The sequence below is a fragment of the Scyliorhinus torazame genome, chromosome 10 (genome assembly GCF_047496885.1).
Source record: "Scyliorhinus torazame isolate Kashiwa2021f chromosome 10, sScyTor2.1, whole genome shotgun sequence".
In the NCBI taxonomy this organism is placed as follows: Eukaryota; Metazoa; Chordata; class Chondrichthyes; order Carcharhiniformes; family Scyliorhinidae; genus Scyliorhinus; species Scyliorhinus torazame.
This window is the reverse complement of record NC_092716.1, coordinates 51822972-51846516: the sequence shown is the minus strand read 5'-3', so window position 1 is coordinate 51846516 and position 23545 is coordinate 51822972. Positions and strand designations below refer to the sequence as shown.

At 41.4% G+C, this 23545-nt stretch overlaps 2 protein-coding genes across 8 annotated transcripts in view; one reads left to right on the top strand and one right to left on the bottom strand.

Moving 5' to 3' along the window:
- ankrd27 (ankyrin repeat domain 27 (VPS9 domain)) overlaps positions 1–18904 on the bottom strand; it is a 115385-nt gene extending 96481 nt beyond the window's left edge. For 6 of the 7 annotated variants that reach the window (XR_011949452.1, XR_011949451.1, XR_011949453.1 and 3 more), the window contains exons 1-9: positions 18747–18904; positions 14617–14751; positions 7503–7629; positions 6605–6757; positions 5344–5498; positions 3839–3898; positions 3673–3726; positions 2879–2944; positions 2547–2623 (exon numbers count right to left, since the gene is read on the bottom strand). Coding sequence is in view for 4 of the 7 variants with exons in the window: in XM_072518105.1 (XP_072374206.1) it covers positions 2547–2623; positions 2879–2944; positions 3673–3726; positions 3839–3898; positions 5344–5498; positions 6605–6757; positions 7503–7629; positions 14617–14718 (794 nt within the window). In the remaining 3 variants the exon portion in view is untranslated. Of the gene's footprint in view, positions 1–2546; positions 2624–2878; positions 2945–3672; positions 3727–3838; positions 3899–5343; positions 5499–6604; positions 6758–7502; positions 7630–14616; positions 14752–18363; positions 18606–18746 lie in introns of those variants that run through there. The other variant, XM_072518106.1, reaches the window with a different exon arrangement.
- A 130-nt stretch (positions 18905–19034) lies between these two features.
- LOC140430559 (regulator of G-protein signaling 9-binding protein) lies at positions 19035–20596 on the top strand. Its single transcript, XM_072518104.1, has one exon. It carries the CDS (start codon positions 19425–19427, stop codon positions 20139–20141), a length of 717 nt encoding a protein of 238 aa, XP_072374205.1. The 5' UTR covers positions 19035–19424; the 3' UTR covers positions 20142–20596.
- The last annotated feature ends 2949 nt before the right edge of the window (positions 20597–23545 follow it).

Sequence of the window (23545 nt, the reverse complement as noted above, 5' to 3'; positions counted from 1 at the left end):
CTTCCACCTAGTGGGATCTAGCTGTACTTTTCTTTGTTCTCCCCTTACCCCTGTCACCAACCAACTTACCCTCAAATCACCATTGATCCACCCAATATCACCATTCCCTGCCCCTCGATATGGTATACCTCCAGATGTCTTTCCTTCCCTCAGAGCCGACACACGTTACCACCCATGTCCACCCAGATCCTGCCCCATCCTGTTACCCGAGACATTTTTGTCTCCTTACCTGAACCACCGATGACACCTTTACCTACCAGATTCTCACCCTGGACCTGCCACCTTACCACATCCCATTACCCTCTCGAATTGTGACTGTTCTCTCCTATCCCCGGTACACTACATTCTACCCCCAGGACCTACCATAGAAGTGGCCCTTTAAGTCATGCCCACTGGTATGGGCCAGGGTTTAGAGAACCCCAAAAAGTGTATCATGGAGTTCACATGACCCACAACTTTTACTAGACTGTGGTATGCGGAGCACACGGCCCACTCTACAGGTTTGGTACAGCAGAGATCGAAAAGTATTTTTTAAAGCAAAACAATGTTTATTCTATGAACTCAAGTTAACCTTTTTAAAACATAAAGTGAACATCTTAGCAACCATTAATTCAAATACAGCCCCCAAAGAATACAACACTAAGTAATCCTTACTTTCCTTTTCACATCCATAAGACATTAAAAAAAACCTTTAACAGAAGCACATCAGGTTTAAATTCACTATTGGGAACAGCTGTCACTCTGAATTCACCAAATGATCAAGAGATAGTCTTTACACGGCAGAGAGAACAACATTACACCTTCTCTGGCTGACTGCAGCTCCAGTCAAATGAAACCAAAAAAAAAAAAAAAACACACACCCAAGCTTTTCTCAAAGTGAAACTATAAAGCAGAGCCAGAGCTCAGCTCCACCCACACTGTGACATCACTGCAGTAACATGAACAGACAAACATTTCTTAAAGTGACATTCTCATGACATCACCGCCTTCCCCACCCATCATTTCCCTGGACACTGTAGCGCCCCACCTTCCCAGGCCTGCCTGCCTCCACTATCCAGCCTTCGCCGGCTTCCTTTGTTCAGCCTTGGCGCAACATTTGCTAATGGTAGTACCATTTGCTAATGCCAATCAAGCTAAGTTATGGGAGGTCCCCAAGATGAAAAAAAACATCTACAGGCCTCAAAGTCCTGGCAGAGGTGAAGCCCACCAGATGCACGCCACTTATGTACAGCTGCAGCACTGAACGGGTTAAATTCTTGCTGGTTGAGAACTCAATTTGGAAGGTGAACTTAATTCCAGCAAGGGGCCTTTTAATGAGCATGCAAGGGATGATATATGCAAATGTGGTTCCCGACATTGTCCATCGGGAAGTACAACCCTTTAGTCCACCTTGAATGTCAGGAGAACAGAATTTTTGTCCCAAATTTGGGAAAACGTCTTGCCTCCTGGCAATTAAATGCCCCACTCGCCATGATTCCACTGTTGGGAGTGGAGAATTCTGCCCATTGTATATCAGGGCTTGATCGAACACAATGAATGTTTTTTTGTTGCAAACATGTTTGGTGTGGGATTCAAATGGTCTTGAATATTTTAAGATAGATTACAGTAAACATGTAAAAGTCATAGTTTTGGAATAAATGTAGTAATTTGCAGAATCACAATCTTGCACGGAATGAAAATCTGTACTTATTTTAGGTACAAACGCACTCCCAGAAAGGGGTTAAAATTAAAATGCTGCTTACGCACATGCATGTAGAAAGATTTGTAAAGCAATTGTTATTGATATCTTAGTCAATGGAAGAAAATTTATTGGTTATTTTAGAATTCATCCTTTTTTCCTTTCTGCGGTTGCCTTGTGCCACGAAGACAGGAGGCTCTTCCCTGCCAATGCTACGGTTAGAAATCAGTTGAAGGCTTTGGTGACTGACTCATGGCAACACACCAGAAATAAAAGAACTCACTACAGGTGAGGTATGCTGATAAACTGGTATTCCGTCATTAAGTTAGAGCTCCCATTCACCACACTACCATGTTTGCTTTTATTAAAATTACAACAACCTTATTTAGGACAGGACAGGGATACAAGTCTCATGTCTGCCAATATGAAAATAGAAAATGCTAAAATACTCAGCGGGTCTGGCAGCATCTCTGGCAGTTCATGATTCAGACTGATGATCTCTCAGCAGAACCATATCTACCAAAACTCATTTTACTCTATGCCTATTCAACTGATACAAAATAGAAGACTGTCACCATCTTTGGGTTACATTCAACGTGGGGTCTCAAGGCTGAAAGGACAACTGCATAGTTTTAAAACGCAAAAATATATCTAATAACTGAAATAATTTACAACTATTAAATAGCAAGTTTCTCCTTTCAAGCAGAAAGCACACGTTGAATATTCAAGAAAAGCCAATAACAAAGCTAACCTGAATGTAACACGAAACTGGATTGTCAGAAGCACCCTTAGTTAATACCCACAAATAATTCTCAGAAATTAGGATTGTACAGCCTTCCAGCAGGCACTTGAGCAGCAAAAATCTCACCTGAATTGTGACTTTATTCCCAAATCTTTTAGTTGAAGGTCTTGCAAACCTCGGGTTGTTTTATTAAAAGCAGCATCCTTCAAATAACCAGACAGCACAAACAAGTAAGGAGTGATAGCATTAACTGTACTTCATTGTTCAAAAATCAAAAATATTGTTCAAGATTTCAATGCATTTTTACCATAAACATTTATTGAAAGCAATGACATTTTTAACAATTACATGAGATCAGCTTACAAACATGGAATCCAAATAACAAAGGTATCAACTCGATCAAGTTACACTGCAATAGTGTCAGAAAGATAGACAAACGGAGTATGAGTAGGTCATACCTGACTGGCCTCGATAGTTCCCACACTCTTGAAGATCTGATCATGGATACCATGAAGTACATACATCTGCAGAGTTAATGGGTTAATTATAAACACAAATAACAATTCCAGCATTCTCCTAAACATTACTAAATTATGGGCCAGAATTTTAAGTTGCTCAGGCGGGCACGCGCCTCACCCAGAAGTGCATGAAATCGCGTGAAAGGACATCAATCGCACGCATCCCGACGTCAACAAACACGGGCGCAATATTTTGGTTGGCAGACATGCGCAAGAGTCAGAAGCGGAAACTTAGCACATTAAGGGGCCAATTGATCGCAATTTTACATAGCCCGCCTGCTTTTATGGTTGGTCGACGGGCCAACTGGCCAGGCGGCCCTTTAATCTCTAACCAGGACAGGATGATATATCAGGGCTGAAATAACATTTTAAAAAGGTGTCTAGGGCCTGGTGTTTGTGTTGGAATGGGCCAACGAGACACTGTCTGCATGGTTTTTCCATCGCAATTTATCTTTCCAGGTCTGCTGCTCCCCGAGACAGCTCTGGGGCAGCTGTCCCCCAAAGGAGCCCATTAGAAGCACCAGCCCTCACACTCCCCTTTCCTCAGCACATGCCCTCCCCAGCAGCGCTAAACCTTTTCCAGGTTAATTGGCCAGCCCACATGAATTCACGACTCGAGGCTGACCGCAGCCTGAAGTACGTTTATCACCCAGCAAGTGCGCGCGCCCGATGGATGAAACATTCAGGCCATGAAAAATGATTCTAAAAGATGAAGAAAGAACTTGTTTACATACTTCAACAGCTTGTTTCAGCAATGCCATTTGCATCTCCTGCTTGATCAAGATTTTCTAAATGCAATAGACATACCACAAAGAAAATATTGATGATTGATGAGCAGCTTAAAACTTGTGAATTTTTCTAACCTTCTAAACAGGGCGAGGAGGCAGAATAACAACTTACCAATCGTGAATCTCTCAACAGGTACTGAAGGCATTTTGTATAGAGAGTATTTACTTCATCCTGTTTCGTTAAATATAAAGAAAATCCATTATGTTAAGCTACAGTCCAAGTCCATTTGATGTTAGCTGTTTTAAAGTAACAGTCCACTATCAGTTGAGCATATATAGGTTGTTCAATCCAATCTGACAAATTAGACGACGACTCAATGAGCAAGTAATATTACCCTGTCTCTGTGCTGCTCAATACATCTTTCAACTTACAGCTCAAACAATAGCAGAAAATCGCCACTGTGATTTACATGCTGGTGGAGGGAAGGCTGGATACAGCCCAGCATCTTGCAAGTTATCTCTAATGTTTGGTACAGCATTCAGGCAAGAAAGGATGCTGCATTTTCCAACACCAGTCAAATTATTGCTGTGCATTCAATTTTCATGCATTGAGCTATGATTATTTACTATAACCTCTGCAGTAATATCACAGGAACCTGAAAACCCTTTATTTGACATATCTTACTTGTGTTTTACACCAAAACCAGTGTTGGGGAGCACACGCTTTTCAAAAATGGAGATCAGAGACAATCTATTTGTATATTACCAGCACAGAGAGAGAAATTTGAGACAACAAAACAAATATTTTAGAAAGTGAAAATGGCCAACATGAAATTTACCAGACAGACACAAACCATAGGCATTATAAAGCAGACGACTAGATTAATCATAGATAATAACAATGAGGAGTGATTGTAGAGCATAAACTGATCTAAGATTTGGTGGCGTACTTGAACTACTCTAGTTTTGCTTCCACAATCCAAGTATTCTGAAGCTTTTAATTGTATTGGATTATAGTTTTAGAGTTGTGTAAATAGTCATTACATTTTTTCTGATGATTTAAATTTTGAAAGAACCAGTTATATATCTTGAGAAAATCACAGAGAATATAGGGTAAAGAAAGATATGGAAGTAGAAAACTAGTGTATCCTCAGATCCACCAAACCACAGCATTCCCACCCAAGTGGGATTAAAAAAGGGGAAACAGTCCCAAAACATTGTAGTGGGCAAAGGTGCATGGAAGGGGTGGAGCATCCTGGGTTTGGTGGCACTAGTTTACACGTTTCCAAGATGTTGGTGCAAATATTAAATAAAATGCATAATTTAGTCCTAAACATCAATATGTGAGACTCACATCCTATGTCTCAGCTGCCACTAATAATGTACATTTTCTAAATGTATCCAAATTTGATAAATTGTATGAGGAAAGATACCACCACCCTGTTTCTTTCTCTGATCAGTCCTCAACTTGTTAAAACAAGATGTACGTGTACATCAATGCAACATTTTCCATGAAGAACTTTGTGGTACTCCAAGACAGGGTCACAACCTACCCCAACACAAGAAAGTGAACTAATGATGTCCTTCACCTCCCAAATTAACCACAACAGTGAAACTGCAAAATAAACCAGACCCATATCCCAAGAGGAAATGGACCACAAAATAACAGTTACTAACTATATGATGCCGTAGACTTTTCATTTCAAGCTCTTTAAAGGAGTTTCGGAAAGCCTCAATGTACTTATCAACTTTGGATAACTGTTGACCCAAAAACTCTTTAGCATCCTCAAAATTTTTCAGGCAGTAGGAATCCACTGGAGATGGATTTTCATCTGAAAATAAAAAAAAGTTTTGGCACAGATAAGCACATGTAAAATGCAGCAAATATACAGAACAATGCAGTAGTATCATGCATTCATTGAACTTTTTTTTTTTTTAAATTCAAAGGATGTAGGCTTTGCCAACTAGCCCAGCATTCATTGCCCATCCCCAGTGGTGAGCTGCCTTGTTGAACCGCTGCAGTCCATGTGGTGTAGGTACACCCATAGTGCTGTTGGTGGGGGGGGGGGGGGTGGGGGGGAGCACAGTTCACATGCAGGTGGGGTGAGCCCCTGCAGTGTACCTTGTGAATGATACACACTGCTGCTACTGTGCGTTGGTGGTGAGGGAGTGATTGTTTGTGGAAGGGATGCCAATCAAGCAAGGGGGGGGGGGGGTCAGCAAGGGAGGTACTTTCTGCAGGATACCTAGCTTCTGACCTGCTCTTACAGCCATAATATCTATATGGCTAGCCCAGTTTAGTTTCTGGTCAATGGTAACCCCCAGGATGTTAATAGTGGGGAATTCAGTGATGGAAATGTTTTGAGCGTGAAGCAGGAGTGGTTGGATTCTCTCTCTTGTTAGGGATGGTCATTGCCTAGCACTTGTGGCTCAAATGTTACTTGCCATTTATCAGCCCAAGCCTGGACATCAACCAAGTCTTGCTGCATTTGGAGATGGACCGCTTCAGGTCAATTCCAGTCCCCCATGCCCCGGAGTCACAACACAATTAAATTCATCAATAATTATTATTGGCTGCCCAATAATTAGTCACCAGATTTATAAATTTAAAAACCCAATTACGTAGAACTATAATAAAATATGCAGCAAATGCAACTAGTTAACTATTATCCAATTCCTAATCCCCTACTTCCTGCCCCTCACCCTCTATATACACTCACATACACACACACAAAGACAGACAAACACAGAGGAGAGGAGAGGGGTTAAAATAATAAGTAAAAGGAAAAAGATTCTTTGTTTCAGATGGTTGTCTTTGAGCAGACCTTCCTCCAAAGTTAGCTTTCAGATCCAGGCCTCTTATGCATACACAAGAATATGCTCATCATTTATGTACTGAAAATAGGCAAGGAAAGCATACAGATTTCCATTCACTTACCCAGGCTGGAACCCTTTTCCAATGGTCGAGCAATACATAAGATACTGAAACTTTCCTCTTTCTCAGTGTAGAAAGTTTCTTCAAAAAGGATTCGTATCGCACATGGCGAGCTAAAACCAACACCCAAACTAACTAGGTTCCCTCGGATGGTTACTTCCTGGAATTGCAAATTATTTCGAGTAAGGGAAGGAAAAAAAGGGATGTTTAAACAGTGAATGAAATCTTACAAAGTTAGCTACAGCTACACACCATAAGAACATATTTACGATATCAATAATAACTTATATTGATGTAGCAGCTTTAACATAATGAAATATCCAAGGTACTACACAGGAGCATTACAAAACTAAGTATGACACCAAGCCACATAAGGTGACATTAGGTCAAATCACCAAAAGCTTGGTCAAAGGTTTTAAGGTGTTTCTAAAAGCGAAAAGCAAGGCAGAGAGCTAGAGACGTGTATTCTAGCTCATTTCCAGAGCTTGGGGCCTTTGCAACTTAGGTTGCAGCCACCAATGGTCGCACAATTAAAATTGGGATACACAGGTGGCCAGAATTATAGGAGTGCAGATATTTCAGAGGGCTGTGTTGCGGGAGATTATAGAGATGGGAGAATTGAGGCCACAGAGGAATTTGAAAACAAGGATGAGAAATTTAAAGTCACAACATTTCTGTTGTTGATCACCACATCTTATTTTCATTAGTCTAAATCAATACTGCAGATCAAGGGGAATTTTCCCCCATCATTCTTTAGTACAGTTAACATTGGTTAATTCTCCGTTATTTCTCTTGTATGCAAGAGGTAAAGACATTGCAACAAAAAACTCACTCAGGATGAAAATATTTACGGTAAACATAACAGGATAGAAAAAGGAGTACAGCATATTAAAAGAACCACTTGCCTTTCCATTCAATGTTCGGTAACTACTATTGGTAGTATCATCCACAGGCTGCAAGATGTAAGACTCAAAATGGGCAGCAGCAAGGCTCCCTTGTGACAGACTGCCTCTGCATGGCACCAATACCTAAAATCAATATTTAATGTTATTGTATTCGGAAAGAAAACCTTAACCACTAAAACTAGAAAAGAGAACATTTACATTTATATGACAAACATCCAGTGGAACTAGGCTAAGAAGCATTGAAAAAAACAACTTGAGCCTTTCCCCAAAATACATACGATAGACAATTCACGATGTACAATATCCTAAATGTCTTGTATATACACACTTGCTGTACTGCCAGTAACTGAATTATTTTCTATTATTATATTATTCCCACACAAAAATATTACATGCAACTGAAAGCTATTTAAATGATCTTTTATTACTCCCTTCGAGTTCCAATTTGTATTTCCAAGATTTTATCTAGTCAAAGTTATTGGAAGGAACAATCCTTAAATTCTGAATGTCTCTGCAGCCCTCAAGTGGATTCCCGACTGCTGCTGTGTTTGAAATGTTCATCTTGGTGTTTAATACGTGGGGAGGAATTTTCTGGTCGTGCCCTCCCCAAGGCCGGGCACTTCTGGTCCATCAAATTTTCCATCCTGCCCGCAACAATTCCCACAGTGAGCAGGACCAGAACATTTACAACTATGTTGGAACTTTTGCTTCCATTTTGTTTGCTAGTAACATAATTCAGCCTAGTCCACAGATCAATGTAGTCTAAGAAGTGTTTTCTTTGCTAAAACTCAACCAACCAACCAACAGGATGGGAAAAGTGGACTTGCAGGTTGCATTTTAGGCTGTTTAATAACAAGTGCAAGAATGGTACAAGCGCCTCACATTTGCTGACCAATCAAATGGGATATTCAAGGCATCCAGTTTCTGTTTCAAGTTGTACCCTGCACACTTGGAATTCACCAGCTGCCATCTTCCAGGGTAGATCCAGTATTCAGCTCCCCAACTTTGATTTAACACCCAGAAATTGATACAAGAATTTACATTTCTCAGCCAGTCTTGGCTTTTAACTGTGGACTGATTTTTTTGTAAGAGATAATAGGGTCAACATAAACCTTCATACATATGTGCCACAAACTCTGCACACTGGCAAATTTTCATAGTACTATCATCATGCCTCGTAGCTAGTCTTCCGAATAATTTTACCAATGTACAAATATTTTCCAGTCAAAGTATAGTCAAATACTACAACATGAATCTGGTCATGTTGTACTAAAGTGCTTTGCTTAACATCTTCATGCACAATATATTGTCATTGTTGATGTTTTACTGCGGCAGTGTGTTAAGTCTATCGCCTTCATGGACAACTGTCTATCACATGGACTCTCACGGGCCTGATATAAAGTTTAAATCAATGTCACTATATTTTGCAAACATCTTATGTTGTTTGTGCTACAATATCTTGGTACTTGGACAATATATTCACCAATGAGATAAAAGTACTTTAAGCAAACGTCTAAGTCTCCAACATTCAAATAACACACAAACCTAGTTGGTTGATGGTACATCGGTCCCTATTACCATGCTCTCAGCGTATGGGAAGCATGTTCCTCCAATACTTCATCGTTCAGGTGATTTGCTATGCCTTTTAGCACAACTAGCTGTCCATCCTCCCTGCTTCAGAGTGTGGATTTAATAGACAATTTCTCCTACCATTTTCAAATTAAATAAGAGGCCATTCTAGCTGCTGGGTTGATTCAATTGACTCTCACCGTTTTAGTTTTAAGTAGCCAGCGAGGCCCGACATCCCACAAACTGGCTTGCCTAGCTTTAATACACATGTATTATGAAATGTCTATGACGTCTTTCTAAGTTCATTCAAATTTGCTGTATTCAAAAACACTCAAACAAACTAATCTTTAATTCCTTTCGTTAAAGAAAGCAAGATGAAAAAAAATCAAAATGTGACCCAACACACAATTTTTATCAAGTAAGAATGTTAACGAGATATAATTCTCAAAAGAATTGGAGCAATATATAACAAACAGAATATGGATTATATGCACAATTCATGTGGGTTAGATTCATCATTCACAGTTAACATGAAGATAAGTTATTCTCACGTGGCAAATACCAATAAAGGAAAGGCAATAAATTCCCTCACAGCAATAGAGAAAATAAAAAATAAGTGACCTTCAGCCATTTGTACACTTTTATGCAAAGGTTTGAAGAACAGCAAACACATGCAGAGAGCAGCATCCTACTTGGCCTGCTTGCCCAAGTGTGAGAGATGGTATAAAGGTAGGGATGGGGACAAAAAACAAAATCAATTTTATTACAATAGAGGAGCGATTCTTCTGATGCTGAATAGTCCATTTCTGTCATGTCCCAAAGCCACTTAAATACAACAGTGGTAACTGTGGTTGGTCCATTGCTGTAATGCAGCAAATTGACTAAAATAAATGATGAGGCATAAATATTACATTCATTGTTCACACATAAGAATGCGGGTTCAAATTGTTCACTTTAGCATGAGGAACAGAAAAGCAGAATATTAATTAAATGGAGAGGGACTGCAGAATGCTGCAGTGGAGAGGTCTTAATGTCCTTGTAATGAAGTCACAAAATGTTATTAATTAAGAAAGAAAATGGAATGCTGGCCTTTAATGGAAGGGGGCTGGAGTAAGGCAAGGTTAAGTCGCTATAGTCCCAGATGACCAGAAGTTGCTTTCCCCTTTGAGGGGGAAAGCTGACTGGTGGTGGTTTAACCTGAGGATCACCACACCTCAGGCGAAGGGCACGGTTGAGAAGACGGGCCTTCATGAATAACCTCAGCCGGTATGAAAATTGAACCCATGCTGCTGGCCTTGCTCTGCCTCACGAACCAGCTATCTAGTCAGCCCCCACCCCCCCAAATGGATGGAGTATAAAAATAGGGAAGCCTTGGCGAGATGGCAGCTGGAGTACCATATACTGTTTTGGTAGGATATACTTGCATTGGAAGCAGTTCAGAGAAGGTACACTGGCCTGATTCCCGAGATGAAGGAGTTGTCTTCTCGAGGAACGGGTTTAGCAGGTTGGACCTATACTCATTGAAGTTTGGAAGGATGAGAATTGATCTTATTGAAACTCAAGATTCTGAGGTAGTTTGACAGGGTGGAGGCTGGGAGGCTGTTTCTTTTCATGTGGGAATCTAGGAAGTAAGTTTAAAAATAAGGCGGCTCCCAGTTAAAATGACGAAGAGAAGGAATTTCTTCTCTGAGACCATTAGTCTTTGGAATTCTCTTCAGGGAACAATGGAGGTCATCGAATGTAGTAAAGCCTGCGCTGGATAGATTTTTGATTGACAGGGGAGTCTTGTGAAGAATAGGCGATTAAGTGCTGTTAAGGCTACAATCAGATCAGCCATCATCTTATTGAATGATGCAGCTGACCCGATGGGCTAAATAGCCTACTCTTACTTCTTAATATATTTAGTATAATAATATTCATCCATTTCAGAAAGCTTGCTCAAAAAGTATTGTTTACTTCTATTTCTAAAGTCTCTTCTATGCATATATCTTTTTTGGTCATCTCCCAACATTAAATTTATGATGTTTATGATATTTGCTCACGATAATAATAATCTTTATTATTGTCACAAGTAGGCTCACATTAACACTGCATTGAAGTTACAGTGAAAATCCCCTAGTTGCCACGCTCTGGCGCCTGTTCAGGTACACTGGGGGAAAATTCAGGATGTCCGATTCACCTAACAGCATGTCTTTCGGGACTTGTGGGAGAAAACTGGAGCACCCGGAGGAAACCCACTCAGACACAGGGAGAACATGCAGACTCTGCATAGACAGGAATCGAACCCAGGTCCCTGGCACTGTGAAGCAACAGTATTAACCACTGCGCTACCGTGTCACCCCATGAAAGCACTCCTTTACTCCCACTACATCAAAACCAATTATAAATCATACGTGCAAGGGAAATATATATATTTTTTCCTTTGTTACCTCCCATGGACCTGCAAACATTTTTGAAGCTGCGTTCAAGCAGGGACTCGTGTCTCCACCACTATTATCTCTAGTCTTCCTGTCTGTTATCACACAAGGGTTGCCATGGTGTAGACTGGGTTTTGTTTTATTTCTTCATAGGGTGAGGGCATCGCTGGTTGGGCCAGCATTTATTGCCCATTCCTAATTGTCCTTGAACTGAGTGACTTGTTAGGCCATTTCAGAAGTCATTTAAGAGTCAACCACATTCCTGAATCTGGAGTCACATGTAGGCCAGACAAGGCTGTCAGTTTACTTCACTGAAGTACATGAGTGAACCAGGTGGATTTGACAATGGTTTCATGGTTAGCGTTAGACTAATGATGATAAGGACAGTCTCTCAGGATCACAATGGGAAATAAAATTTTATGATGCATCCCTGTGTCATGCACAAAAAGTGACATGCATTCATTCATAGGCAGTTTCTCTGCAAATGAAAGGAACATGTTCAAGCCTTGCGCATCCTTTGAATTACCAGGGAGCTTGGAGGAGCCTATAATTCCCATTGTATTCTCCATGGCAATACCTCACCTAATGAGAAGTGACTTGCCAACCAATCAGCATCCTTTTCTTCAATAGTATAAATTGTTTTGATAGGTTGCAATTTGACACTCATGCATTTGTCTAAATGAGTGCAAGACAAAAAGCTTTGGCAACATGTCCTTCTTTTCAACAATTAAAAATTACATGGAGCACAAGATTGCTTCAAATTTCCTCCTTTTCAAATGGGATTTCTGCTGATTTTTTATTTTAGTTAACCATCTGATAATATCTGAGCCAGGTTTTTTTTTTTTTGCTGCTACAGATTTTAATATGCTGTGACACCGCTCACATTTAAAGTGAGACTTTATACACAAAACTGCAGTTGGTTGACAGAAACCTTTAGATAACCTTCTTCTTCTTCAGTCTCTGTGTAAAGGCAAGTCCATGGCAATTATTCACTGACCCATAGCAAACTATCCCAATTTCAGCCAGAACAGGAATCAAACCCAATGCGATTGGCATTAATCATATCCATATACTAACCATCTAACCAGCCCCCCCAGATAATCCTACCTATGATGAAAACAATTGAAACTTGAGAGGGGTTGTGGAAGAGGGCAACCTGGATGAAACCAAATCTTACAGCTAAGCGTTCAAGGATTAGGTTCCAATAACATGTATTATGTTTGGAAAAACAAGGATAGCAGGGATATGACTGCAATTTTAAAAAATGTAATTAAGGGATACTTTATTATCCAATTAGGCAAGTTATTTATAGTGGATAGAGATGGTATGAATGGAAATCATATTTGTAAAACAGTGTAAATATAAATGTTTAACACTTCGCCTTACTGTAACAAACTGTTGGGGGAAATGGTGAAAACAGAACCGTTGGGTCCTTTTATAAAAGGAACTGGTCAAGTTCCTCAAAGCAGAAGATATTTCCAGTAATATTGGCCATGTTTCTAGTTTGCCAAATTTCTGATAAATCAGCGACAATAGTGCACTCGCTCAGACTCACTCACTTTACCTCAGTCACCAGAATAGTTTAGAGATTGCATAATTATTTTTTGCCTGCCCAGGAGAGCAAATTTCAGGGGTGAAGGCGAAGGGGTAGGGGCGAAGGGTAGGGATGGGCCAGCTTGAGGGACCTGATGCTTTTCCCTCATCTTTCCTTATATCTTTGCAGCCTATGTTTAAATCCACCTGGGATTGAGGAATTAAAGGTCCTGATATTTACAGGTAGGTGGGGAGGTGCAGAGGAAATCTGAAGTCTGGGGAAAACCAAGAAAGATCAGGATATAGATTTTCTGAATTTGACCATGGAACTTCATTATAATTTTTCTCCCATTTCCCTTCCACCATTTGGCTAAATTGACTGGCCTCCAGCTGCAAAAAGGCCACAGGCATTTGGACAGACCCGGGCAATCTTGAACATAAGACATAAGGCGGGCAAGAGATTATTATTGAACACACTTGCCCTCTTCACAAGACCCTCCCCCGTTCCAGGTGACAGAACCATGTTGGGGGTCTCTCACCTCCTCGTGTCAGCCATCGCCATCATGATGCAATACTCCTACACAAATTCCTGAGTCCCAGGTTCACCTAAGATGTCATCCAGCCCCACCCCGTGGGTGAGACAAAGAAAATCCCCTGGTTCCTGTTAGTTCTCCCTTCACCACCTCTCCAGACTCGCAGACTGCCTGGCGCCACAACCTCCCCCACCAAACAAACAACTAGACCGATTGCACCCCATGTAACCTGGCCGAACAAGTCGTAGACTCTCACCCCCACTCCACTCCTGTTCGCTAGCCCCCCCCCCCCTCTCATTACCGCTAGCAAAGTGGCCTCCACCCAGGGTTCCCCTCCAATACCCCCTGGCTGGGTTAGCACAGTGGGTTGTAATGCAGAACAAGGCAGCAGCGCGGGTTGAATTCCCGTACAGGCCTCCCCGAACAGGCACCGGAATGTGGCAACTAGGGCCTTTTCACAGTAACTTCATTGAAGCCTACTTGTGACAATAAGCGATTGTTATAAAACAACAAACCATCCCATTCCTCCTGACTCATTCCTCCCACCAACGTGTCCACACCACAACATCATTAACAAGCTTCTCGCCCCTCAAGAAACATAGCAATCCCCCCATTTACTGCTCCAACAGAACAAAAACACACAAGTACACTGCCCAAACACCCCGCTTCATACACAGTCCTCCTCAGATTTGGTGCATTAATATCGAAGTCAAAACCTTTAACAGCTATGCAAGGATGAAAAATGTGTTTCTACAGTAACAAATTTGTTCTTAAAGTGGAATAGACCAAGGAATCAAACAGCTAACTAATTCACACCAACTGACATCAAATCAGCAGTATGGAGCAAAGATGCTGTGAGTGGGAAGTTGGAAATTCACATTGGTGCAGCAGGCCAAGTTGAAGCACATACAGACCAGAGAGCTCGATGATAGTACGGTGTGACAAAATTAGAAATATTCAAATCCTAGCATAGAAAAGCAATAATCTTGGGTACAAAGAAACAAAACAAATGCAAATCATTTCAAGCCGCTTTACAAAAACACTAACATGATACTCACAATCCCATGCAGTTCTGCTACACGATTGGACATATCAGGCTTCTGCTTCTGAAGTGCTAAATAGAAAGGGTTTCTCGAAATATCTTCATCATACATAGCCATGGACACCCAAACACTTTCTGCTCGAAATTTCAACTGTGAAGAAATATTTAAATAAAATGCTCATAAATACATAAAATATAAGGCACAACTGTAATACAACAGTTATCAATTTTCTAGCACTAAAAGGGCAAGGCACACCAGGCTGGGAGAATTATTTAAAAAATGAAAAACAAGTTCTAAAAAAAACTTTTAAAAGGTTGTTACAGAACAAATTACAAAATGCCTCTCAACAAAAACATGCAGTTTACTCTTTCCTATGAGCTTGCAACACAGTAGAATGAAAAGCTTCTGAATAGATAGCAGCTCAGCAAAAACATTGTCTGTCACACTGCAAGCTGCTGAAAGCATACGGATTGCAATTTTGCAAATTTTCAACAAAAAAAAAGCATTCAAACTCAAACATGAATTGACCTATTAATTAGCTAACAACATATAATTCCTTTGCCACTGACAAACATTTGTACAGCAGGAAAAGGAGGCAAGGCATGGAGTTGCCCACTGACACTTGAGTACAGTACAATATCTGGCTAACCAGGATACTGCATTTCCCTAGCAGTAATGGGAAGTATTGTTAGTGCATTCTATACATCATAAATTGTAGTCTCAAAAGAGATCTAAAAGTTTCATCTCTATTTTTCCTCATATATCTATACAATCAAACTCTCAACAACAACTATGAGTGGTATTGAAGCATAGAATTTACAGAGAAGGCCATTCAGCCCATCGAGTCTGCACCAACCCTTGGAAAGAGCACCGTACCCAAGCGCACACCTCCACCCTATCCCCGTAACCCAGTAACCCCACCCAACCGTTTTGGTCACTAAGGGCAATTTTAGCATGGGCAATCCACCTAACCTGCACATCTTTGGACTGTGGGAGGAAACCGGAGCACCCGGAGGAAACCCACGCAGACACAGGGAGAATGTGCAGACAGTGACCAAAGCCGGGAATCAAACCTGGGACCCTGGAGCTGTGAAGCAATTGTGCTAACCATTGTGCTATCATGCTGCCCGTATAATATTGTATGGAGTCAAACTCATGGAAGATGATGGGTTTGTAGTCAAAGTGAATGAAAGGGTTAAACGTTTTCGGTTTAATAAGCAACAACCACAGGGTAGGCTGGGGGAAGGGGGGGGGGGGTGTTAATGTGCGGAAACAATGACGGAGGAGAAAGGGCAGTTGATGTTGTTAAGCATTGGTCAAGGAGGGGTAGTTGAGGATTGAGGTGCTGATTCAGGAGGGAATAAAGGAAGCAGCAGGTGTATCTCACGGGAAAAAAGCCGTGTAAGAATAGATGGAGATATAACAGAAGTATATAACTTCAGCATTAAGATGGAGAATAGACAAGAGACTTAGCTGCTCTCCTGACTCGGCTTTCAGTGTCTTCAGCCCCACAAGAACCCTCACGTATCTCTCAAACTTTGTGTCCTTCACCACTACAAAAAACACTTCCCATGGATTGGAGTTCTGCATATCTGTAAATCTGAATGCCTCAGGTTCATGACTATTCTGGCTGCCAACAACCAGTTTAAAATCACTTTAAAAAAACATCTATTCTCCTCCCTCTTTACCAATGAAATCATCTCAGAACTTTTCAGGTTATTTGAGAGCGCAGTGGAAATATCAAAGGCCTTTTCTGCATTACAAACTGCCTCCACCTTATCCCGAGTTGTCATGGGTTTATGCATTTACCAAAGCTGAGGTTATCCCTTCAGCTACCAGTTGATATGCCAAAAGCGAACAAAAGAAAAACCGGTACAATAAATATCCAACATAACTAGAATGTTCCAAACAATCTACACACTAGTCTCTTTATAGAGGAAAGCTCCTCTTCTCGCCCACCACACTTTTGATTTTAGGTGTATTAAAAGAAAAGTGGTGGCACAATGCATCCTTAAGCCAAGTCTGTCTTTTGAGAAATCTAGGTACCCAACAAATGTAAAGCATCAGTGAATACAAAGGATCACCACTTAGTTGTATGACTTGGATGTAAAAAAACATTTTCTAATTTAAAGGCAGCACAGTGGTTAGCACTGCTGTCACACAGTCTGCCTCAGTCCCAGGGACCCGGGTTCAATTCTGGCCTTGGGTAACTGCTTGCGTGGAGTTGGAACTTCCTCCCTGTGTCTGCATGGGTTTCCTCCAGGTGCTCTGTTTTTCTTCCACAGTCCAAAGACATCCAGATTAGGTGGATTGGCCACGCTGAATTGCCCCATATTGTCAGGTTAGATTACAGCGGGGGACTGGGCCTTGGTAGAGTGTTCTTTGGACTGCAGACGTAATGGGCCGGCACTGTAGTAATTCTATGGATTCTATGATAAGGATGTTAACACAATTAAGCTCTTTCCAGATAATTTGCCAGGTAACAATTCTGTTATAAATAAACTGTAATATGTATCTATAGTTTTATTTTTGCCATCATCATCAAATTGTCTGGGCTGGAGTGTTTCAGCTATGGAGGCTGGGGTTGTTCCCCTTAAAACAGAGAAGGCTGAGAGTGTACCTGATTCAGGTATACAAAGTTAAGAAGGGCATAGACAGGAAGGAACTTTTCCCCTTAGTAGAGGTCAATAACCAGGGGGAAAAGATTTAAGGTAAGGGGTAGGAGATTTGGAGTAGATTTGAGAAGGACCTTTTTCACCCAGAGGATGGTGGGAACCTGTGGTAGAACCCTCACAACATTTAGATGAGCTCTTGAAACACCATAGCATACAAGGCTACAGACCAAGTGCTGGAAAATGGGATTAGAATAGATAGATGCTTGATGGCCAGCTACAATGCATCTTTCTGCGCTGCAAAATTCTTTGACTCTAAATCTATAATGTTTTTATTGGTGTTTTTCAATTTTACAGTGATACTTTTAACAGATTATGTGGCTGATATTTACATGTTGTACAGATTCTTATTTACATACATATTTCTTAATATAATGTCTCCTTGTCCCCCCCATTGGTAGCCCCCTTTTCCACCCTGGGTGTCCTACTGCTGAGCTCCTCTCTTTTCTGTGGCTTAAAGCCCCCCCCCCTTTCCCCCTATGCTTCTCTCTGTGGTTTCCCTGGGTTTACTCCTCATCTCATCCCACTTTGTACCTTCTTGTAGTATGCATTCTTGTCTGCTCTCCCCCGTCTCCCCTCTTTCCCTAGTCGCTGTTGGCCTCAAACAGGTCTTGGAACAGGCAGACGAATGGCCCCAAGCTTTAGTGCAGTCAATCACTGTCATAGTATTATGTGACAGCAAATGGGCACAGAACAAGATTCCAGCACAGGTTGTAAATTAAACCAAAAGATAAATCTGTTTGTCTAGTGAGAAGGACTATCAACCAGAACACTGTTCTTTCAATTACTCCCATGGGATTTTTCCCATCCACCGGGTGAGGGCCATGTAGGACACCAATTTCATGTCTTATTTGAAAGTTGGCACCTAATAGTGCAGCACTGCTTTAGTCAGCTAAGATTATGTGAAGTCTCAGAATTGGTCTTGAACCCACGACCTTCTGACACAGGTGGGATTCCTACTATTGAGCCAAAGCTGACAACTTACAAACAATTCAGATCAGAGAAACGATTTAATACTGCCAGCATTAGTTGTTCACTTTCTATTACCTAGCCGACAATATTAAAAATAACAATTTAAACATCTGCTTACGTGTTCTGTCCTCAATAGGTTTCGCAGCTTCCGTTTATCAGACCAGGAGTGGTTTCTCTCCACTGTAACTGGAAACTCCCCTCACCGTGGGGCCAAATGAAATGAGTTTTGTTGATATATGGCAATTGATATAATTTACTAATAATGTGACCATTAAAGTGCCATGAAAGACCTATTATTCATCCGAATTAGATACCTAATCTTCTCAGTTAAAGTTGGAACTACATAACAGATATAAAATCTAGATTTCCTCCGGACATACACATTCTACACACTTTTAAATATATAAACGCTGGTGATACCGCCACCATGAATACACGAAACGTAGGCAGGCCTCGCAGAGAGAGAATCCTATTTAGCCAGCGCAAACCTGGCCCACCGACCTGAAGGCATCCGCGCGACTCTTCTGGTGTGCGAGCAAGGTCGGTCTCACCAAAGGGCCGCACACACAGTCATTTCAGCCCACCACCACTTTGCAGCGCAGCTCGGCGCCTCTGACAGCGGAAACAATGTTGCCATTCGTGTCACTGACATGCCCACGTGCCGGCCTCTCGGCCAATAGGCAGAGCGCGCGAGGCAGAATGGCAACATTTGGGACGAGGATTCACTTCCTGGTTTAGAGAACACGTGACGCTGAGGTGCCCAGCCTCCCATATTCAGTCTGACAGCAGCCGGGAGAGTGTGTATGTAGCTCCGCGGCGCGGCTCGGCACCGATTCACACGAAAATCGCACCCGCCCGGCTTTTATTTATATTTGTGTGCGGCGTTTCTGTGCCATTGCACGAGGCGACATGTTAAACGTTTTGCAATCACAGCTGTGTTCTCAGCTGCCATAACTTAGAAAGTTTTGGTGCGAAACGATCCACGGCAACAAGACAATAAAGTCAGATATGCAGTATGAATGAACGGTTGACCCGTGGTAACATTATTGGATGAAGTTTGGATACTGTGGAGTTCTCTGAGTTTTGAGTTCTCTTCAGGACCGTTACTGTGTTAAATCCGCCCGCGATAACTTTATAACGGGCGTGCCTTCGAGGGTCGCAGCTGAGTGCAGCACTGAAATGAAGGACGAATGTAAGACGCTTTTGGACGCCCTGAACAAAGTGTCTGCTTGCTACCGACATTTGGTTACCTGCGCTGGTGGCACATCAGACTCTCAGAATTTGCGCGAAGAACTGAAGAAAACCAGGCAGAAGGCGCAGGTGTTGGCAAATGCCAACAAAAACAAGCTGACAACTATTTTAAAGGACGGAACTATCAGCAAGGACGATCGAGCTGAATTCGAACGGCTGTGGGTGCTATTTTCGACATGTATGGAGATCTTGGAGATGGACATGAGAAGAGCTCTGGATCTGGGTCAGGTATTTCCATTGAGTGTTCCCACAAAACATCTAATCCAGACAGGGATGATTGGGCGAACATCTGCCGTGGCTGCCCGGGCCATGAATGTGCAGAATGTGAAGTATGAAGAGGGCAACGACATAGACACTGTCGATCTGAACGAATTGGAACAAGATATCAATGAAGTCAGGGGAATGATATACGAGATGGAAATGAAAGTGAATGTACTTCAATGGACGGTGGAAGCGAAACAAGAACCCGGCACTGAGCTAAAGTCACCCGCCAGTGCCGGCGCTTCGTCACTTGGAATGATATCAGTGCACGGTGATGGCTGCAAAAAACTGTGCGACACCAGTAAGATCTGTGCTGGAGTGATGTTCACTGCTGTGTTATTATTTGCCATTGCTCTAGCAGCCTGTGTTGTGAAATTTGCTTAATATCTCAATGTCCGCATCCAGTTTAATTCTACCCAAGAAAATAATTTGGGGCATTTGATTTTTTAAAAATGTTATACCTATAGATTAATCCAGTTTACTTTTTATGAATTGGACAGCATTTTTCTTTGTGTAAACTGCTGGTCCATGTTTACATTGAATTTTATTTTGTTTTGGAGAAATGGTTACAGCCCCATCAGTGGTACAGTATTTATCTATCTAGTGCTTTTTACAGAAGGAACATTTTATTGACAGGTGAAGCAGCGTTGTATTTATTGTTTGTGTACCTTGCTCTTTGTGCCTCTGGGTGGTGCAACAAAATCATTCTAGTATGTCAGTTGAAGTGTATTAATATCACAAGCAATGTTTTAAGGGTTAATATCAGTATTTTGTAGTAAATTGCATATATTCACTATGTACAGATGAAGTTGAAATGTATTTATAATAAATGTCAACAGTAGTAGCCAAGTGAAATGTTTTGTTTTCATTAATAGATACAGTGAATTACTTTTAGTCATTTGTCAGATATGTTTGTTCTGCCGGTTGTGAGAAGTCAGAAACACTACTGGCTCTAACCATTCTTCTTCTCAAGTTCTCTGCCTGAAGGTAGGACCTTTTATGATGATTTGCTTAACCACATACAAAATGCGGTGAATTTTACCAGGGAAAGGAGACTGGCCCCAAATCAATCTCTGCTTGAAAGGGGATCGAACCATGTGCTGTTGGCACTAATCAGATCCACGTGCTAACCAATTAGCCAACTCTGACCACGATAAGTCAAAATAAAAACAGATTTACCTGGTGTATGGCCAGAGGCTATAACTGCCTTGTGACTGTTAACATAACACATCTGTATATACCTATAAGGAGAGGATAAACAGGCAGAGTCTATTTTCGCTTGAAAAATGAACACTAAGGGTGACATAATAAAGATCTTTAAAATCATGAAAACAGTGTTTCTAGTTGTGGGGAAGAATATAACCTTTAACATAAGATATACCAAGAAATGAAAAAGGGAATTTTGAAGAAAGTTCTTTACTCGGACATGTAGTGAAAATGTGGAACTCATTATCACAAGGAATGATTGACACAAATAGTCTAGAACAGGGGTGCCCATACTGGGTTCTGCACCAGGCCGGGCAGATCAATATAATTTGAGTTTTGTGCTGTTTCCAGTTTCTCTAGTCAGAGGCTGGCTTCTCCATTGTATGGATCAGGATGTGTGCAGAGAAGGAGCCATGGTGGAGGGCAGGGCCTGCAAGGGGTGGGAGAGGGGGGCCTATGAGAGGAAGAAGGAGATTTGGGCCACGGGAAGTGAGAGTGGGGCTTGCGAAAGGGGGTGGATTTGGGCCTCGAGAAAGGCGTGAGGGTCTGGCCTCGGAGAGAGATGAGCATATGAAAGATGAATGTGTGTGTGTGAGAGAGTTGATTGTGTGAGGATGAGTGAGTGTGTGTGAAAGAATCCAACATTTCAACAGCACTCTTTCTATTTCAACCAAAGGAACAATAATCCTCACATAAAAAATGACAAAAAGGGACTACCCAAGTACATTTATAAAAAGAGAACTTTTAAAATTATTTTAAATGTATACATATAAGAAATAGAAATTACTTCCATAAATGAGATTTTTGTATGTTTGAACCTTTTGTACTAAAACAGTAATTTTTTTGTGGTTTGCCTCTTCAACATAATAATACTGTTCATCAGGGGTTCCTTCAGTACTCTTGGAAGGTGAACAGGATTCTGTGGTGGAAAAGTTTGGGAAACCCTGGTCTAGATGCACTTAAAGTTGTGGGGGGGGGGAAAGAGATGACTAGATAAGAATATGAGGGAGAAGGGAATTAGTGAGGGAGTTATGCTGATAGACAGAAAATGGCAAAAGCTTGAATGAAACACAAACGTCAGCATAGGCTCGTTGGGCTCAATGGCCTGTTTTTGTGCTTTTATGTAATATGAATGGAAATTCTGACTTTCCAATTTGCAAGGGTAAATGTTGATACCCTTGCATGATGAAAAATCTTGACAACAGCAATGGAGGGTTTGTGTGCTTATATATCCGATGCAAGTTTTAAATACTTGGCTGTCCACTAATAAAGCATATTTTGTCTTGCATTCATTAGGTCAAATGCAAGAGTAGCAATGTCAGGGGAAACAACAACTTTGTACTGTATGAGAAGGAAGCCATAGATATTTGGACTGCAGCATTATATCATAGTGATTTAGACCTGCCATTATTGCATAAATCAATATTCATTGAGCTTATGACCTCAGCAACTCAGTTTAGTTCAGCTTTGACGACACCATGTATGCGCAAATAAATAGTATTGCCACGTGATCACTATGCCCAGCTCTCTCATCTTTGCGGGTTCCATGAGGAAACGTGTCTTCGATGGAATGACCACCTAACTTCCTCCCCTTGCATATTTCCGATATGTGGATGATACATTTGCTACATTTAAATGCGTAGCAGCATGTAATAATTTCCTTGCATGTCTTGATGTACTAGTACCACATGCTATAAGATTGGCCATATTGGCAACTTCATAAATAAGGCCCGAACCATGTGCTTACTATGCAAACTTGATTCTGAAATAGGGTGCAACATGTTGCAGAGCATACTGCAGGATAATGGCCACCCTGATCAAATTATTTTGCGCTGTATATAGTGTAAACCCATGAATGGGCTTACAGCTGTCACTTTCACCCCTGAAAAGTGTCCAGTTTACTTCTTTTTACCTTTCAAGGGCACGGTATCTCAAAAATTTGAGCAATAGGTGAAACTAGCTGTTTCACGCTGCTACTATTCAGTAGTAACACAAGTGGTATTTGCTGCCAAAAGGATGCTGCCGTCAAGCCAAAATTACATTCTGCCAATCACACAAATGAATAAAGTGGTGTATGAATTTCAGTGCCAGTATTATGCTAGGTATGTAGGCCTTGCGTTCGAAAGACTGGTGGATTGTATCAAACAGCACGTCCCTTCCAGAGTTCACAATAGGCAAGATACAGACTGTACCCAATCAGCCTGCACTTGCCAAATGTAAAACACATTGTCCAACAGAAGCTGTGATTCCATGATTGGACAACATTTGATAAATCATCCTCAGTGTGCTAAAAATCAAGCTGACAACTAATTTAAGATTGTCAGCCAGGCTCTCAGTGTGGCACAATTGCATTTGCTGGAAGCTACACATAGTAATACACAGGGCCCTATTCTTTGCATGCAGAAATACATGTACACACATTGCACCTATTTCAGTTAAGGGTCTGGTTTACCTCAATCGGCTGGACAGCTGGTTTGCGATGCAGAGCAAGGGCAAGTATTCAATTCCCGTTCTGGCTGAGGTTATTCATGAAGGCCTGCATTCCCAACCTTATCCCTTGCCTGAGATGTGGTGATCCTCAG

What these genes read in the sequence shown, in the direction of transcription:
- LOC140430559 (XM_072518104.1), top strand. Translation starts at nt 19,425, where the DNA reads ATGAAGGACGAATGTAAGACGCTTTTGGACGCCCTGAACAAAGTGTCT.